Source organism: Alosa sapidissima, chromosome 23 (assembly GCF_018492685.1).
Source record: "Alosa sapidissima isolate fAloSap1 chromosome 23, fAloSap1.pri, whole genome shotgun sequence".
In the NCBI taxonomy this organism is placed as follows: Eukaryota; Metazoa; Chordata; class Actinopteri; order Clupeiformes; family Clupeidae; genus Alosa; species Alosa sapidissima.
This window is the reverse complement of record NC_055979.1, coordinates 4,242,349-4,261,739: the sequence shown is the minus strand read 5'-3', so window position 1 is coordinate 4,261,739 and position 19,391 is coordinate 4,242,349. Positions and strand designations below refer to the sequence as shown.

General features: G+C 41.1%; 3 protein-coding genes across 6 annotated transcripts in view; 2 read left to right on the top strand and 1 right to left on the bottom strand.

The window, feature by feature from the left end:
- Positions 1-1,638: 1,638 nt before the first annotated feature.
- Positions 1,639-6,350, bottom strand: bora (bora aurora kinase A activator). 2 transcript variants are annotated; one of them, XM_042081575.1, is made up of 12 exons: positions 6,296-6,350; positions 5,731-5,893; positions 5,282-5,388; positions 5,077-5,122; positions 4,875-4,947; positions 4,735-4,788; positions 4,583-4,639; positions 4,091-4,320; positions 3,748-3,901; positions 3,020-3,612; positions 2,381-2,524; positions 1,639-2,129 (listed from the first exon to the last, which is right to left on the bottom strand). In XM_042081575.1, exons 2-12 carry the CDS (start codon positions 5,881-5,883, stop codon positions 2,109-2,111), a joined length of 1,632 nt encoding a protein of 543 aa, XP_041937509.1. In that variant the 5' UTR covers positions 5,884-5,893; positions 6,296-6,350; the 3' UTR covers positions 1,639-2,108. The 2 variants fall into 2 exon arrangements, with proteins under 2 accessions (XP_041937509.1, XP_041937510.1); XM_042081576.1 differs by lacking the exon at positions 6,296-6,350 and adding an exon at positions 6,158-6,175.
- A 136-nt stretch (positions 6,351-6,486) lies between these two features.
- On the top strand, positions 6,487-8,218 carry mzt1 (mitotic spindle organizing protein 1). Its single transcript, XM_042081618.1, has 3 exons — positions 6,487-6,845; positions 7,649-7,794; positions 7,994-8,218. The coding sequence occupies exons 1-3, from the start codon at positions 6,794-6,796 to the stop codon at positions 8,015-8,017; spliced, it is 222 nt and encodes a 73-aa protein (XP_041937552.1). The 5' UTR covers positions 6,487-6,793; the 3' UTR covers positions 8,018-8,218.
- An 8,287-nt stretch (positions 8,219-16,505) lies between these two features.
- Positions 16,506-19,391, top strand: part of dachc (dachshund c) — a 39,959-nt gene continuing 37,073 nt past the window's right edge. For 2 of the 3 annotated variants that reach the window (XM_042081565.1, XM_042081563.1), the window contains exon 1: positions 16,508-17,303. In XM_042081565.1, coding sequence (XP_041937499.1) covers positions 16,744-17,303 — 560 coding nt within the window. In that variant the 5' untranslated portion in view covers positions 16,508-16,743. Of the gene's footprint in view, positions 17,304-19,391 lie in introns of all 3 variants that reach the window. The other variant, XM_042081564.1, reaches the window with a different exon arrangement.

Genomic DNA, 19,391 nt, shown 5'->3' with positions numbered 1-19,391 from the left:
TAGCACATCATTTGTACTTGTTTGCTTATGTCATGTATAATGCCATTTCTCTCTTGAAATGACCTACTTCCATGTCGGTTCTTTCAACCTTCCTGAGGATGGTTTGTAGTGCTAGGTATAATCCATGTATTGTCGAGATTACACATTGTTGAAGAGGGTTTTTTTTTTTTTTTTTTTTTTTTTTTTTTTTTTCCCCTTCTATTTTCCCCTTCCTACCCAGAACATCTGGGGAGCCGTATGAAACCTGCTGGCGGGCCTGATCTGGCCACTGGGCCTTATGTTTGACACCCCTGCACTAGTGGCCCACCTTAGATTTGAAGCATTCAAGGAAATTCTTGAATAGAAATCATAGATCGATCCGATCGGGTGCATCATTCTAACCCAGGGGCATCAACAGTTTAAGGTGTTTTATAATTTTACCCATCGAACCCAGTGTTGATCAGACTTTGGCTCATCACCGGTGACTTAAAATGGGCATTACAACTAAATTTAATTTCCATCTACTTGTTTACCAACATACATCACCCTAAACCCATTACTGTCATGTTCTCCCCTGTGCTACCTTTACCCCCAGGAAAATGCATAAGGAACACTTTTCTGACCCTAACCCCAGTAAGTTACACTACACACAATATTATTCTTCAGTGTCATAAGTGCATTTCAAACATTTACACATTTAAAAGAGGCAAATATTAAGAGCTCATGCATGTCATGCTATCCAGTTAAAGCAACCATATGTAAGATTGTGGCCAAAACTGGTACTGCAATCACTTTCAAATTACTGTGGAGCGGTGTATCCCCTCCCCCGACTCGAGGTTGCCAACCCGGATGCCGAAACACTACTGACTTTGGTCATGACGAGCCACCTATCTAGTAATCACAAACACAATCAGTTGAGGGCTGCAACTTCACTTTTTAAATGACAATATCCTGGCCGGACTACTGTTGTCAGTGATATGTTCATTTCAAATACTTATGTTTTTTTAATGTCTAGTGACTTATCAGGGCCATTTTATGATTAATTGAAATACATTTCTTACATAGTTCCTTTAACTTTATCGCTATTTTATTACTTTTTAATTCTGATAAAACATGTTTACCTATGCTTTCTATATCAATGATTTGAGAGTGCAAATAAGGTCAGTATATACAAGGTCACTGAATGAATCCATACAAGTGAGTGTTTTTGAATTTTCAGATTCATGTTTCATTTGTTTTTATGTTACATAGTTTTGCTATTGCTTCATTATTTTAAATGTCATAATTGCATTGCTAACAGGTTAGTCTGGGTTCACCCACAGGCTAGTGATCTACAGAATTACTTTTTGTAATCCATAGAATTTGCACTCTAAAAATAAATGTGCAATATTGTGTTTTCACCACTAGAGGGTGACCAGGATAAGATTAGAGATGGGGGATGTTCATTCCCAATGTACTATGGTTCTAAAGCACAAGACTCATTGCAAAGCTGGACAACCACCTGCACTGATGGCACTATTCCACAGTATTGAGTCCTAGATGTGCTTTTTTCTATGAATAATACAGATCATGAAATTGACATTAAAGTGTGAAACTTAGTCACATCACAACGGTCACATGGTAGACAAATAGCATACAGATGCAAAGCTCCAGAAAGGGAACCTTTACTTTCTTTATTGCAATATCAAAGAAAAAATGTCACATATGATTTCTTAAGCAAGTCCATTTACAGTACAATATAGTATTCCATAGGACAATTAGTGGTTCTGATTTGGGGTCTAACAGCAAGAAACCATAAATAAGTTTGTAAAAAAGAAATACATTTTCAAATTTCTCCCACATCCCTTTTATACATAACATTTTTAAAGATTTATATACAAATGACCATTTTTTAAAAACTCTTCAATAGAGTGTGCCCTTTCGATTTCCAGACACAGCACCTATTCAAACGTTCACAGCTCAAGTCATTCAATAATTTTTCACTGTTGTGAGCTACTGTTCAAACTGCTCATTTCAAGTCAAGGCACCTGTGCAAGTAATGCTGTATTTGCCTCTGTGTCACAGACAACTCAAGTATATGGTTGTGCAGCTTGCACACACAGGACTCCCCCCGGGTCCCTCCCCGCAGATCAGTGGTGTGGTAGAACAATCTGGAACATACAATGACAAGTGTTGTTAGGTGTCTCCTCAATCCTCCCCAGTGGAACTGCACTAAATACGGTGTCTTTTGTGATGCGTGTTGTAATGTGTCAATACTTAAATAAACAAATTAAACAAATAGGAGCACACACAAAATATACTATGAAAAAACAAAAACGATTTGGATTTGTTTAAAATGTAAAAATAAATAAATAAAATGTAAACAAAATAAATGTGTGCACCACCTTTACCAACCCTTTACCTTTGATTTCATGAACTTAGTATAAAGCTGGTGGCCCTCCTCAGGAATGTGTACATCTGACGCCTCCTTACTTTGGCCGTCACAACTGATGCCCTCCATCAGGCTGGTTGTGCCTGCCGAGTAGGTGTTATACCCACTGTCCACCTGAACACACAGCAGGAGTAGGCATGCGGTCAACCACAAGCCCACAGGCCACCCAGTCCAACAGGCCACTATACTACTGGCACCATGATGGGCTTAAACACTCACAATCAGGGTAAAATAAAATAAAAGAACTTTCGATCAATTTTTTACATGTTAGAGAGAGGGCGAAAAGAAACTGAGCAATCCCTGGCAACTCTAAACCAGACTTTGAAAACACTGAACAGTGGCCTATGATCCAACTGAAAGGTTTTAACTACTGTCACTAACAGTTGTGACAAGAAATAGTCTACATTTTGTAGCTGTGGCTTTAGCTTGGGCTTAATCTAAAGCATATATTTTGGAGGTCACTGTTGTATACTGTACAGATATGGTTTAGCTGTAACACTGTGCAGCCTTAGTTATGACAAGCAGTGTTCTTTTATCTGTAGCTGTAGTGTTAGCAGACTGTAGCGTTAGCACTAGCAGGAGAGGTTAGTAGAGTGCTAGCATACAGACCTGCATGCTCCCGTCTGGTGGGATGAGGCTGCCCTCGGCCAGCAGTGACGTGAACATGTGCAGGCTCTCGGCGTTGGACAAGCTGCCCGTCCGCGAACTGGTGAGAAGTTTGGGGAAAGACAAACCATTTCCTCCCTGCACCTCTTCCTCCTCATCCTCTTCCTCCTCCTGAATCTCTTTGGTCCAGCCACAGTCCAGCTGCTCCTTTCCACACCCGTCAGTTGTGTCCGCCGGCTCCCCCTGCCCGGTGGACCCTCTCGAGTCCTCTCCCTGCTCCATTATTTCGGAGGGGGACTGAGTGGAGAGAGTGTGCCCAGGGAGGGCCTCCTCTGTCTGGGGGGAGCTGCAGTCCAGCTCCATGGCATGCAGGGGCTCCACAGCCTGTGGGATGGTGCTGAGGATGGGCAAGATGGGGGAGAGATGCGATGGGGACCCCCACACACCAACCCTGTGCCGGGGCCGGAGGGGCGAGCAGTTACGAATCGGGGAGCAGCCCTCAACGTAGGGGCTGTCGCCACGGCAACGGACATCCATGTCTGAGCTGCTCAGCGGAACGCCTTCAGGAGTGAGGAATGTCAGACGCTTCCGTTCACCTGAGGAACAGGAATGCACAGGTACAGGTCATTATACTCGCGCACGCACACACACACAGTTCCCACTCATCCAATGGCACAAACTCAAAGGACTGTTAAAACTTGTTTGAAATGACCAGTAATCAGTGTGGATACCTGAAAGTGGAGTCTCAGCCTGTTGGGGTCCAATGGGGGACAAGGTAGGAGATTTGAAGATCGGGGAGGAGCGGTCAGGGAACATGGGGCTAGTGGCACTACCCAGGCTGTAGTTGCGAAATCTCCCTTGGATGGGACTGGATGAGAACTGACCCTACAGGGAAAGAAGAGGACAATGAATGAATCAATCAATAATGAAACTGAAGACAGAAACAGAAGTGTCCAGATCAAGTGCTGTTCTACAAGACATTTACTAGCCATTTAAGAACGTAATGATGTGTTCTTACGGTACAAGATCTTATAGTTCTAGAAGTGCATGTTCTAAATTGGGGAGGTGACTTACCGAGGATGAGGTTAGAATGGGAACATCACACTGCAGGGGTGACGTGAAGTTGGGGGACATGGCCTCCTTGCCACTAAGGCTTTCCATATACGGGCCCCTCTCAGGACTCGGGGGGTTCGAGGACTCCGATCCACTGCCTTGTCCGTCAAGGAAGAGTTTCCGGCGGAGGGAAGAGGAGCTCAGCGTCTCCTGCACCTGCTCAGATACCTCCTCCACTTTGTAGTGTTCTCCTGTGGGTAAGGTTGAGCACGCACGCACGCACGCACGCACACGCGCACACACACACACACACATTTATTTTCTGTTCTGAAAGTCTCAGTCATCCTACTTGAAAAGTAGATGTGTAAATTCAGATATCTAAAAGTAAATGTGTTTCAGGGCATGGTGGAGTTTGACTGAATCAAGGCAAAATGATGAGACCACAAACACACACACGATAGTCGCCAAATATGAAAACACACAACTGACAAATATAATGGAAAAAGTTCTTACCCAATACTTTTTCAAGATCGAAGTCCACAGGTAAAGAGAGGATTGTTTGACATGTTGCTGCAAACAAAACAAAAGTTGAATACATCAAATGCTTCACTGCCAAAGCATTTTCAAACAACTAATTTTAAACTACTTTAGTTTCATGAACATACCATTTGTTTTTCTGGATGATTCTGGCTCATCAGTGACGAATGGGGATGAAGAACCTAGAAAAAATGTCACCGTTAAGTCCAAAATTAGCCAACCAACACATCCAAAGAGAGTCTGAATAAGTGTGTGTGGTCTGACTTACCCTTCCCATGATGCTTCAGTATGCTTACTGGGGCTGCCCATGGGGAGGGAACAATAGCGCCTTTGGTAAAAAACTGCAGCAGAAAAAACAGAAAACAGTTATGAGGAATGCAAAATTACTTTCAAAGCATTCCTATTTTAACACTGTTAATGCTATTTCTATTTAAACACTATTGCAATAAAACCACTAGAGATGGCCTTACCTGTTCAATTGCATTTTGTCGTTTCTGTTCAATTTCAAAGTCTATCCTGGATACAACAGGATTACACAGCATTAGTACAGAACATACATCCTCTTGCTATTTTATATAATAATAATTTGATATACTTTCACCGGAAATGCAATAATAGGCTAAGACACATTTTATATGTTGATAAATCTGAAGATGCAATTGATAGGGAACTAACCTTGTTTGACTCAAGTAGAAGGATTGTCTGTTGATGTCCTCTGGGTCAATGTCTACTGGGAGCAAGTTTGACATCTCATCTATGGACCACTTGAACTTTGCTGGCGTCTGAAAAAGAACAGCAAAATTATGTTAGACCCTTCATATGCACATACTGATATCATCCTATTTTAGGTTGGAAATGTGACACTATGACCATATTTGCAATTCCTTATATATCCACTTTTAGTGAGATCCACTTGGTCAAGTAAGACCAAGCAGTATGTGATATTTCAAACGACCACCATTAACTTACGTTGTTGTGCACCCACTTTTGAGGTGTGTGATATTCAAAGTGGCCATGGCTATATATTCAAACACTAAAAATCCCCAAACTCAAGATCCTTGTGGTTAATAGACATGGGTTCAGTCAGTTATATGGTGACTAGAGCAGTTTCTCCAGATACTTACAGCTGACGAGGCACAAGAGCTCCGAAAGATGGTAGGACTTGGTACAAATGGTTCGTGCAAGCGGTGGTAGTCATTTGGGCTCTCAAAGGGGTTGCGGATTGCTGGTCTGCCGGGTGTTTCTGGTGTGATCTGAGGCTCTCCTACCTCTGCCATCTTAGCTAGCCTTGGGTAATAACAAATAACGTTAATACTAAGATGGAGGAGTCACTGCAGTTGAAAGTCTGCCGAAGAACTGAGAGACGAACTAAAAGTGACATGTTAACTCAACAACGTTAACGTTACATGTACACTGAAACGCCGAGTAGAAATAACTACCTACGTTTGTTTACATTGAATAATAAAACTAGTATAGTATTAGTTACTCCAGTTAAATGGCAAGCCTGTTGTTGTTGGTGTCCTCTGACAAAAGTAATCTAACATCACGTACTTTGATGATACATGCAAACCTGTTGCTAACGACGTAGAAGCTATAACAGAGTTGATTTAACGTTGCATCGTGTTATTTAAACAAAGTTTTGATTACGCTGTTTAAATTACTATTAGGAAATTATGGCATGTTACTCACCCAAAGCTGCGAGTAACGAATCCTCAGGCAGACCTTTTTTCTGACTGGTTCAAACGTCCGTTTTAATTTTTCCCCTTTTTTCATATGAACCAATCAAAACCAGGAGAAAAAATCTGGTAACCTATCAGATACAAGATTTTTTTCTACCTCAAAGTGGACCAATCGTATGTAGACAAAGGTGACGTATTTCCTCTCAGACATTTGAAAGCTTTGTCATCCTTCATGCATTTTAGCTGTCTTAGCTAATGTGGCTTTCTAAGTGATTCTCGAAACTCAAATTCTAAGACTAAGTTTCTGAAGCAATCACTGTTATTTATTAGAATCAAAGAATCTCGTTACATTAAAACAGACCAGAGACTTGATGTGGTTACGTTGTCAAGCAGTAAGCCAGCAGTGTAAGCCATCTATGGTTCACAGTCAGCTCTGGTAGCTAACGTTAGCTAGATAGCTAGCTATCAAGTTTGCGTTTTGGACATTTCTCTGTTATAAACATTGACAATGGCTAGTGCTACAAATGCAAACATGAATGCTGTTCGGGAAACAATGGACGGTGAGATGAAATCTCAATGTATTTTGGTTAAAAAGGAAATGTCACAGATATAGCTGCATTGCGCCTTGTTCGCTGAGTTTGCTATCGCAAACATGCTAATGCAATGGCTAACCAGTTAGCTTACGTTATCGTTATTTCTATGATCATTTGTTTTCATTTTCAGGACGACAGTGGTCCTAATACACACGCAACTATTTTCAGTAGTTGATATTTGCATGTGGAAGACGTTTGGTGTACCTATATGAAAACGTTTGCTGAACCAGCTAGGACAAACGCTAACTATGTTATCCATGCATTATTGACGTTAACATTAGTGGATGCATGGTACACAGTTGGTGAATCTGTAATTTGTGGTGTATGGTCGAAGTTGCACAAATAAATAAAGGAATAACAGTATTTTTAACGCACATTTTTACTGTTGCGTGTGTTTGAGTGTTTGCTCAAGGCAGCATTCAGTGTTTCTGTGATTGTCTGTGAAGGGATGCCCTGGTAGGCTACATCGACTGATGTTTGCCTTTAATATATAAATAATAATAATATATATAATAGTTATTTTTTAATATCTTTATTTTCCTTTCCACTAAAGGGGTATAATGATGAATAACAACTACGAAGTAAATAAACAAATAACATTGGTATATTGGCCCAGAATTTCCAAATCAGTGCATTTCTGTATTTTCAAATGATGCCAGTGAGAGGCCACACACATCCCCAAAGGCCATTTGGTGTGCAGACCATCTCTTAATTCTGTAGTTGTAGGTAAATATTTATGTTTTGTGTAACCTTGCTTATTCCACTCTCAGTACTGCTGGAGATATCACGCCTATTGAACACAGGCCTGGATATGGAGTCACTGTCTATATGTGTACGGCTGTGTGAGCAGGGCATCAATCCAGAAGCATTGTCCTCTGTCATCAAGGAGCTCCGGAAAGCATCAGATAACTTGAAGGTGAGATTAATTTGTTGCTCTAGAGTAGAGTTAGACGCACATCATATTTGACAGGGGCCAGTAGTTATGTAGCCTACATGCGCTAGATATCTGGCTGCATTTCACATTTCATTTAGACTGGATATACAGTCCAACTTTTAATAACGGTTAATTTGTCATTTTTCATTCTAATATTTCCTCTGCTACATTGTCTTGTCAGGCTACTGAAAACAGCACTAATTAAGGAACCCAGACTCCATCATGGATCATCTGAAAGCCCGCTGCACATGACCCTTGTGTGATTAAGTTAATGTTTTTGGTATTTTACCTCTATCCCTTAATTTTCAAAAAACCTGCGCCTTCGGCTTGTGTATATATATATATATGACAGACTTTGTACATATTTGAAACTTTCTATGTGTATTAAATTTACTTTGACATTTAACCCATTGCTTTTTGGTCTATTTTTTTTTTTAAATGCAGGTTGGCTTGCTTGGTAGAATAATGGGATGTATTGAAATTAATTCATCAATACCCATGTAAGCCTGTACTCTTACACACGATTGTCTGCACAATGTGAGATGTTTGATGATGTTTACCTTTAACAAAATCACTAAAAAGTTGTGGCATGTAATTATAACATGGTATAGGTGGAGAAAAGTCATAGCATAAATGTGAATTTCACATTAGCGCCCTCCATGTGTGTAGACTGTGTATTAGGCCCAATATTTGCTGTGTTTTGTGGCTGATGTTCAGGAGTCTGTTTTTCTCCTTGGACAGATTGCCGGACTTCCAGCTGTGCTTTAAGGAGGAGAGAGGTTGTTGTGTCCTTGTTTCTCTGCAGTAATATGTAATATGCAGTTCCTGTGGTGAGCTTGGATCGTTGTGTTAATGATTCTGTAATGGGAGGCCTTCTGGCCCTCATTGCAATATACACGCCAACGCAGAGAAAGTCAGTCAAACCAGTTTCTAACACCAGGTGGTGAATTTGCCCACTTTATTCATTGCTGTCTTCAAAGTGGTTTTAGAATAAAGGCTTGGTGCTGCACTTATTTTTAACTTGAAGGATGCTCATGGACGTCAGGCCAACTGAATGTTGAGATTTGTCTTGGCAACGAAGCACACTGAACACTCAATCCTTTTCTATCAGCTAAGCTCTGCTTTGTGTCCATATGGTCACTGACAACCCTTGACTGTACTCCTATGTTACCTTTGTGTCCACACAATGCAGAAAGGGGGTACCTTCTCTTTTGACCGATGGGACTGAATGCCACAGTAAAAGGTTGGTACTGTCACTCTCCCCCTCTTTAGTCCATTCTCTGAGATGTACGAGGGTGTTGAGAGTGATTATGGACTCCTGGCGCGGTGACAGGTGTCATCAGCTAAAGTGAATCAGGCATGTCTGCCCATGAACCTGCCTAATGATGCACAGCAGCGGGGGTAGTGTATCTCTCAAGCTGAATTAGTGCAGGAAAGGTTGCCCTGGTGACAGTGACATCACTCATAAGGGCCCGCTCATCAGTTTCTTTTCTGTTCTGTTGTTGTTCTCCCCCGGGTGCCACCACCAGACAAGCACGGTGGCAAATGCTCCGAAATACAGGCATTTTTAAGAGAGCTCTTTAATCATCGGCTTTGGTTAACCGCTCAAGTGACTGAAAAAGATGAGGCTAAGCTTTTTATACTTCAACCAATGGCCTTGATTAAGTCCAAAGTGTGTCTTCACTTTATCAGATTTACAAGATAGATGGATACTTTATTGATCTCCATGGAGAAATTCAAGGGTCTCAGTAGCATACAGACATCACACACAACATGCACTTACAGCAGAAATGGTAAACATAAGTATAAGTACAAACTGAATCACTGTGTGATGAGACTTGGATAAAGTATCAACTTAAAATGTTCTTTAGTGACTTTGGTTAACTTCCAAAATCATCAGACCTAGATAAGAATTAAGTATTCCTACCTTGATGTGTAATTATGAAATATGTTGCCTGTAATTGCTTTAATTAATTAGTCAACTGACTGACGAACAGTGAGGGGAAGTAGATCTATGATGGTGTCAACCTTTAGAGGGTGTTTACTCCCTTGTGTTTTAGTTTATGATAATGAAATATTGTTATTAAATTGGAATTTTGTGTCTGAGTATATAATGAATGAATGAATTTTTTGCATGGAATGTCATCAGATGGTTATAGGCTTTGTGTGTCATTGCTCTCTTGTGGATAACATCTTGACTTCATCAAAATCACTGAATAAGGAGCACCCTCCAGTTCTTTTGCTGTTAATAATGTAATGTAAAACTATGAATGCATTGCATGCTTGATGAGAACAGCTGTTGTACCCTGTCTAATTAACGTACACCATTAGAAGGCCAAACTATAACATTTTATATGACCAAAGTGAATTTGTTTCCACAAAAAACCGGGGATCTAGTACAATGCATTTATGAGCAACTTTTTTTCAGAGCTGGGCAAAGGGCCTCTTAGACAGAATAATCTATTCTTGACGAAGATGAACTATCTATGGCCTAATTTCCAAAATCTTCTGAGATTGCAGGTGTTTCCATCAGGCTACCTGTCTGACACCTTGCCTTTGAGCGGCGAGGTTGTTTAAATACCACCTCAAACTCTTGACTACACCTGTGCGGACGACTCCGCTGTCTCCAAAGGAAAAACAAAGGCCCAGCTAATGCCAGTGGTCTTGTTGTGACAGCACTATTTATGATGATTAATGATCCTCTGTTTTAGTTGATTACTCCACCGCTGAGTCCCAGTACTTGTTTCAATTAGTGCGCTGAAGGTCGAGCGACCAATCTCTCCACCCGCGTGTGCATAATCTATTCCCATTATGGCGGGCGCATGGGGCATCCGCTTCCCCTCACCTTGTGCTCATTCGAATCATCTGCGCTGTTAAGAGCTAAACATCACTGTCAGTGAATTGCCGCCGCAGACGAGTTGGGACATTTCCATTTCCCCAGCCTCCAGGGGAAAATGACCCGTTGCCTCTAAACACTTCATAGTGTAACCAGTTGTGAAGTCTCTGGTTTTAATTTGAACGGACAGGTTGATATTTATGCCTCATGAATTTGATTTGATCCCAATTTTCCTCCGCAGGCGTGAGAGGATGAGACGCTGGTGGTGACACGACCAGCGGCGTTCTGCCATCACACATCAACCGTATGCCATCACATTACTTTAGAGAACGACTACTCGAACGCACCACCACTATTAAAACTTTCATAAAATAAGTGTGGCATGTAGTCTACTGAAAGACGGATATCTTCTACAATAAGAATAGGTTGTTTTACATTGTGAATGATGCTCTAAGTCATAATCCCCCCCCCCCCCCCCCCCACTCTATAGGCCTATAGGACATCGTGACAGACACACGCATCTCTTCATAGCCCCCACCCCCAGGCCCCTGTTGGGGAGGAGGAGGAAGGTCAAAAACTTCTCCTTTCCATTCTACACTGAGACAGCAGACTAGTGAAAGCCAGGTGCCTCTGAGAGAGCTGTAAGTCACATTGTGCTTTGATTGGTTTTGAAATATGTTGGGCTTCCTTCCCAGACCGTGATTAAGCCCGAAGCAGCACTTCACATTTACACAGGGGGTAACACGTTTGACCTACAGCAGATGAGATAAGGTCAGGTTTTAACGCCCACTGGAAAGCGGGATTTCTTCATTGGTCCCTGAGTACTTTCTAAACCATTTCAAATCATTGACTGTACAACAGGAAGACAATAATGTATACTATATAGTGCATTGTTTTACACATACAGTATACTCTGCCAATTTGGTCTTGGCAGGCTCATTGGAACAGTGTTAGAGGAGGTCTGTAAGTCGATGTGTTGGAACGCTGTGGAGAGAGAGGAGAGGTTCAGGCTAGAGTGGTTAAATCAGACTGAAATCATATACTGTATCTGTTACAGAGCATTTATTTTACTATTTGGGAAGCCTGCCTATCAGCTGTGACCAAGAGTTCAAAATAGACTACTTCATGCCATCATGGTCTCAACGATATTCAGTATGCAAATGTGTGTGTAGGCAGGGATGGGCAAAAATACATCAAAATATGTTTTAAAACAAAATATCAAATACCCTCATTTTAATTATAAAGTGTAATACATTACAAAATACAGTACTCACTCCATGTATAAAATACTGTAATTTTAAAAATACTAATAATACTTTTTACAGGGAGCATGCATTACAAACTTTCCATTATCTGTCTATTTAAACTATTCCTTCATCAGTACACTGACTCCTTTGATTAATTGGACAGTGTTTGAGAGCAACAGTTTTTCTCTGCCTACGAGACATGCCATAAACCTACAAACAGTCAACAGATCAACTATGCTGACCTGCTATAGCCTAAATGCTGTATCAGAGATGCACTCAAAAAGTCACAACTGAGCTTGTCAAGTGGAACAACTGGAGACAAGTCTGACATTGTCCAAACACTTTTGATCAGGAAGGATCATGGCCCCTTTAGTTGTTTTTTTTAACTAACTGGATACAGTGTAAGCGCTACATGGTGTTATTGATGCCAAGGGGCGTCATCGAGCTTTATACCTTTCCTTAAAATTTGCCAGACAAACAAACCATGAAAGGATATGCTCTTAAATAGTAGTTTCCAAAAGTCTTACTTGGACTCATTTTGATAAAACCCCATTTTCAAGGCCACACAAGAACTGTACATTTATGTTTTATCATGTTTTCCTCCACTGCCTTAATGAATACATTAGATTAAATTGGTAAGTTTGTGAATCTTTGACACTGTGTACGTGTGACACCTGCACTTGAAATCCAACATCTGATGCCCTTCGTCAGTGATAACAACAATAATAGATTTTGATTGCATTGCCCCATTCTTAGACTAAAAGCAACCAGCAGATTTTCATACGAGTGATCAGACAAACAGTGTAGTGATCTCTCATGTTTCTCACATCTCTCTACAAAGGACCAGTTAGTATGGACAAAGAACAAGAAATTACATTTTACCACAAATGATGCTTGACTCCTGTGGCACTCGTTTAAAAAAAAAAGTTATCATCGTCCAAGGAGATGCAGACACTTATTAGGATCCTGAGAAGTGTCCTCCCAGGCACCAGGCAGGAACGTTCTCTAACACTTCATCAACCCCCTGAACAACCAACTGGTGGAAAAAACAAGAGGCAGTCTTTTCTGAAGTTGAGTTCTGAGCTCTTCAGGGAATCTCTTGCCATGCATAATTAAACAAATTTGATTGGAATTAAACTCAACTTCTTTAGTCGACTTTTAATGAATGCAAATCAGACATTGACATCCCTAAGATTAATTTCAGCCAATTAAGGAACACAAAGCCATATTGGAAAGCGTATAGAAAAAGTGTTCAAAGAAGTATGTGAATTCTCACTTTTTTCCACAACCCTATCTCAACCTTCTTACTGCTACTCCAGAGATATTTCCTCCTTCTTGACTTTGATCATTAGTGTGACAACTACAGGAGGAACTCTGTGCATCTCAAGACAGGACCTCCACTGCATTTTAACAAGTCACATTACATCTTAGTAATAACTTCTCTTGCAATAGCTGCATAAAGTAAGCATGGCCAGCTATTCTGCAATGGTCAGCCTGCACGTCATATCTTAGTACTTCAAAGCTTGTATTTTCTATAGACTATTCTGATTGTTTTCTGTCTAACCTTGCATATCTTGTTTTTTTCTATTTCTGTACGTTTGGAGATTGCGTGCCTTGTAGAATGAGTAAGAATGAAAGAAATGTGTGATTAATATGCTGGAGGCTTTTTGGAAATTTGTCATCCTGAGAAATGGTTCAGAGGATTTCACTCATTATCCCTGGGAATCTCTTTCTCTATCTTCCATGCACACATACAAATGAACAAAACAAACACGATTTATATTTAATGAATAGGTCCACTGTCCCAATTTAATTCCACACACTTTTCAAGTACCCGAAGCATCAGCTAACATCCATTTTAAGGAGATGTTTCCACATGACATTTCTGCTAGCATGAGTTATTGCACTATGCAATAGCTTTGTTGTCTACTCAAGGCCTTCTGTGGAATGCCATGACCAATCCATCAGAGAACATCATCTCAATAGAAGGTGTGTGTTGGAAGAAGCACAGTCAAATGTGGACTCTTTCTCTCAGTGATTGAGTTATCACCTTGTGGGCCTTTAAAGGGGTTTATAGTACAGTGGGAACAATTTATCAGTGACCGTGGGTAACACTAGCTCTCCATTGATAATCAGGTTCATCACCAACATTGTCACATCTTGATGCATATCAAATTTAGGCCATATGACTTTACTATAAACTGTTCATTTTAATGTTAATGTTTATTGATGGTAGTGTAAGTTTCCTTCAACAAATGTGTAAGAACCATAAACATAAATCTTTATTTTAATATAGTACCCAGGTCTAATTGTAATGACCTAAAGGTGTCTGCACATCTGTCTCTCTCTCTCTTCCTCCCTCCTCTGTCTCTGACACACACACACACACACACAGACACACACACAGAGAGAGAGAGAGAGAGAGAGAGAGAGAGAGTCACCCCATTGATTGGGAATGTGTTCCAGCATTGGATGTGCATCATAACAAATGTTCCTTTTACATTACAATGAGAAGGCATTGCTGCTGCCTGATCAATGGCTACAAGGTCAGGTAGTGGCCTTGTCTGTAAGTGTTCTGAGGTTGTTGAAGGAGGAGCACTATTAGTAGTAAAAATGCAGTAATACAGCAACTAATATGATAACCTCTTGAGGAAGGCAGTCAAAACAAGAAACATTCATAATTAGGTAAAAGCACAGCTGCGCTCTACATTGTTAATACTCATGGGGCATTCCTTGTTGACGTCTGATATCTATTCACCATTTACAATTAACACTCAGCATTATAACATACCCTCCCATCAACAGCATTTTATAAAATGTTTGTTTAAACTTTAATATGCTATAGCACTCTCTAATGCGTTGCATGCATGGCCTTGCCCTATACTGGATTCTTTCCCATTGTGCTCCACGCTTTTCTTCCCACGTCATCACACAACAAGGATTGCTGACACCGCTGACAGGACAGAAATGTGTAAAATGTCACAAAGAAACTAAATCCAGCCGGCAACCTCCTAAGAGCAGACCGGAACGGCACAGACGAACGACTTCTCGCTAATTATTATGGATAGCAGTCGCGACTGCGTGTAGAGAATTTTGACAATATTAATTTAGATGAATGCCCTGTCTCTCCGGAGAAGCCTGTTAATGAGGGTTAGGAATGCACAGGCATGGTGTTTGTGTCATCTCCATCAGTGGCCATCACTCTTGACTCCTCAGTATCAAGCCCACGAACACTATATGTTCACGTCTGCGTGCGTAAAAACGCAATCAAAATATCCAATGTCCTAACTGCGCAATCGCCGTTGTGGTTGTTGACTTTGAGTTTTCATATTATTTTTGCCGCTCGCGGCATATATGCATGACATATGGAGACGAGACAAGTTAGTTAATTTATTTAGTCAAAATAAATTGTCATGGATGCTGTGTGTTGGGTACTTACACACGTAGGCTATAGTTTTATAGTTAAATAAAACCTGTCCGCGTCACGCACTTCTCACTTTACACAAGAGAGGGCAGTGTATCTGTGCGTGTGCCTATATGCTGTGCCTAGGTCTGCTTGAAGCCAGGGTTCATCAGCACCGAAAACAATACAAAGCAATTTCACACGAGAGTGAGAGTCTCTGAGGGAATTGCGTAGCTTATATGAAGTTTGGTTCACCAATGCCATCTAATCCTGAAGGATGTCCTCACACTGCGAAAGTTATCTGTCCTTTAAAAAAAGTTCATTGTGTTTTGTGATACTCTTAATGTCAACGAGGGGCCTGTGCTTAATTGCCTTAATAATTTCTTATTCAAATGTTCCCCATGCTTTCTAAAGCATATCAATTTTGTTAATACCATGTAATTAAAATATGTCAGTGCACTACAAGAGGCGGGCTATATTAATGACCATGAAAATTGTTTTAATTAAATAGCCAATTATAGCAAAGCCCTAACCATGAACACTGACATTTAAATGAGCTTTATTTAAATTGCCTTCAATATTGTTTCATCAAACTCTGCGGAAGTGAATTAATCACTGGCCTACATTGAAGGTGCACAGTGACATTAACTACTGAAGACTTCTTATTTACCATCTTGACTTGCATTCAAATTGCACCTGTCCATCCATTAAAGTCACTGATTATCTCCTAATTGCAGTTGTTGGTTTGTTTAGGCCTATTTGTAGAACCATTGGTGGACGGAGTAACACTTGTAAACAAAAATATTATTTATAACAATATAGGATCAGTAAACAAATGGTAGATTAAAACCGACTGTACCTCAATGTAGGCTAATGATAACCAACCCCACTTCGAGAGCAACATACAAAAAAAATATTATTTTAAAATGATTTCTCATTAGCCTATTATTATTATTATTATTATTATTATTATTATTGTCAAATATTAAAATCAATGTTTATTTTGTTGATAGGCCTATATATTTCCATAACAGTCTCCTTGTGGACTAGTAGTTTGATGCTGATAACACTTTAATGTGGTGGTTGCTGCGAATTGCACCAGTGCGCTCCTTTCCCTCTATTTTATTCTCTGAACACACGTGCGCGCTCTCTCCTCTGAAGTCTTCATCTCGGTGGCTCCACCTCCACGCGCTGTCTCAGCAGCAATCCAAGAGAGCGAGGGGCTCTATCTTTTCCTGGTCTACAACACATCATCAGCCTTGGATCGATGTCCTCAAAGTACGCGAGCGCATGTCCTGCCGCAGTCCGAGATAGCTATTTTCTATTTCAAGCACCTGCAAATTGAACTCGCATTAAACAAAGGCTGACTCGTGTTGTTACATATAGGTACTCTGTAAGTTTCTTTAAACTTTGAACTTTTTGTTCGTGAGGCTATTGACGAGACCATGGCCACACCGACAACGCTGATGCCCTCGCCTTCCCTGACGCATCCACCGCAAATGTCAAATTCCACCGGCAGTAACTCTTCAACTGCGGCGTCGTCTTCTCCTCCTCCCCCCTCTCTCCCTGCTCCTCCAACAGTTGTGACTTCGGGACAGAGCCTGTTTCGCTCGGAGCTATTACCCACCGGCAGTCCAGGGATCCCGATTGGCAGCCCACCGACTAAACCGGTGTATTCGACACCGTCTCCAGTTGAGAACACACCGCAGAACAACGAGTGCCGTATGGTGGAGGTGATGGGCGCACGGCTCGCCTCTTTCACGGTCAGCGGGAAGGAGCTCATCTGTCTGCCACAAGCATTTGACCTCTTCCTGAAACACTTGGTCGGGGGACTTCACACCGTCTACACCAAACTCAAGAGGCTGGACATAACACCGGTGGTCTGCAATGTAGAGCAGGTCCGAATTCTTCGTGGTCTTGGAGCCATCCAGCCTGGAGTCAACCGCTGCAAACTTATCTCGAGAAAGGACTTGGAGGTTCTCTACAATGACTGCACTAACGCAAGGTGAGTGCCAGTGATAAACTAGATGCATGTTTTCTTGTAAGTGAGACTGAAGAAGTGATGACAATCATGTACTTCATTTGAAGTTATTGTACACATTTATAATGGGGGAAAACAGTTTGAAACAGAAGTGGTGCAAGTCAGCTTCCACATATAGCAACAAATCCAGATGTTCACATATAAACAATAAACTATGGTAAAATGGAGTAAATGGGATGTAGTTAAAAAAAATCTTACAACCGTGCACGACCTGTTTGAAACTGAAACGATGGGCCTCACCTGCTCATGAAAGAAGATATGCCGACACTTCCTCCAGTTACAGCCCATAAAGAAAAACAATATTGTTGATCATATTTCTGTTAGCACTCATGCTTTTGAGGCTCAGCCGAGATCCTTTGATATGTGGTAAGATGAAACCCATGTAGTCTCCCTGGTGCTGTTCAGTTTGTTTATGACCAGACTTCCTCGTTGATGGGGGAAAAAAATGTTAACTTGAGATCACCACTGCTTGACTTACACAAGGCCGCTGCTTTCAGATAGAAAATAAGGACATTATGCACATATTATGATGTCTGCTACTTGATAATTAAGATATATTACATATACCACGGCAGCATGTATTTATCATAGTTAATGACAAAGGGACGGAGTCTGCATAATTGTAATATTTACGTGCTCAGTGCAGTGCACATCAGTACTTCTAAATAGTGTCTTGTGGTAATGCGCCAGCGATACAGTTGTTTCATTCATTTGAAAATGTAACGAGTTTCCTAAAGGCTTTTACTCACTGACACATCTCCCTGTCCGACTACAAGTAAAACATAACCATAATGAGACAGTTATTCCAAAGGCCTTCAGCCGCGTTTTAAGTTAATATGGACGCAGAGGGGATAGTATACTGTTCAACCTAATGCAGGTGCATTTACACGCCCCCCCCCCAAACACACACACAGGCATACAGGCCTGCAAGCAGCGATAACAAAATAAATTGCATCACCGTCCTATGACCATTTCTCGCTTTGATTCTAATGGAAACTTATTCAGAAATAATAAGTGCCCTGGAAGTTATTGACCACCGACAGACCCGTCAGAGGAAGTTTGCGTCGGCCCTGCAAGTTGCAGGCCACCAGATGAGACTCTGGTTGGGGGAGACCGATTCTCGCTCGCGCACTCGGCTGTGTCTAATACACCCATGAGGGGAAATTGATTCTCCACATATTTTTTTGTTTTGCTCATATTGCCCAGAGCGGCAGTTTTAAAAGGATGCTCGTAGCTCTTCTCCATTTTGCTCTCCTGCACATCTCCTGAATTATAGCTCTTATCACATTAATATTTCTCGCCTGGAGGAGGGAGAGATAATTGTATGAATTCGTTTGGAAATTTGTATCTGTGTGAGTTTATTATTAAATTATGCAAAGCACTCATCTCTCCCTCCCTCGATCTGCAGATTGCCTAATTAGGATTGATGTGCCAACGAGATGTTTGGCAATCGGAATGCGGCCATGTCCAAACGAGCAGAAAATTGAAAACGACCAGGCGGAAAGTTTTAAGCATTTTCCCTCTCAAGTAATATGATTATTTAATTACTGCAGCTGTTCTGGCTGTTGTATTGTTCTCATCTCCTTTCTTTAATTGAGAGGACAGGCGATAGGCCAACACAGCGATCTTGTCTTCCTCGCTGGCAATCTGATGCGTCGAATTAAATGGCTGTATTGCGCCACGTCTGCCACAAAATCAGAAGTAGGCTATTACTCATGATGAATCAACTTCGGGCATATATCTCCTCAATCCCGTAAGATACCAGATACCAAAAGCGACCTCACCTGTGTTCTGAGTCATAGGCTTTCCGCACACTTAGGACCTCACAAGTATTTATCGGAAGAACTCTGAGCTGCTCTGACTCTCAGCGTATGTCATAGCTTTCTGATCAGACTAATCTATGAAAGCACATGGCTCTCAGATTTGTCACTATTCTTATTAACCCCATGGCAGTTAAACTCACTTAACTTTACCATTCTTTATCATCATCCTTATCATCATCACCACCACCATGACCACTATCATCTTCATCATCACAGCTTCATCTTTGCT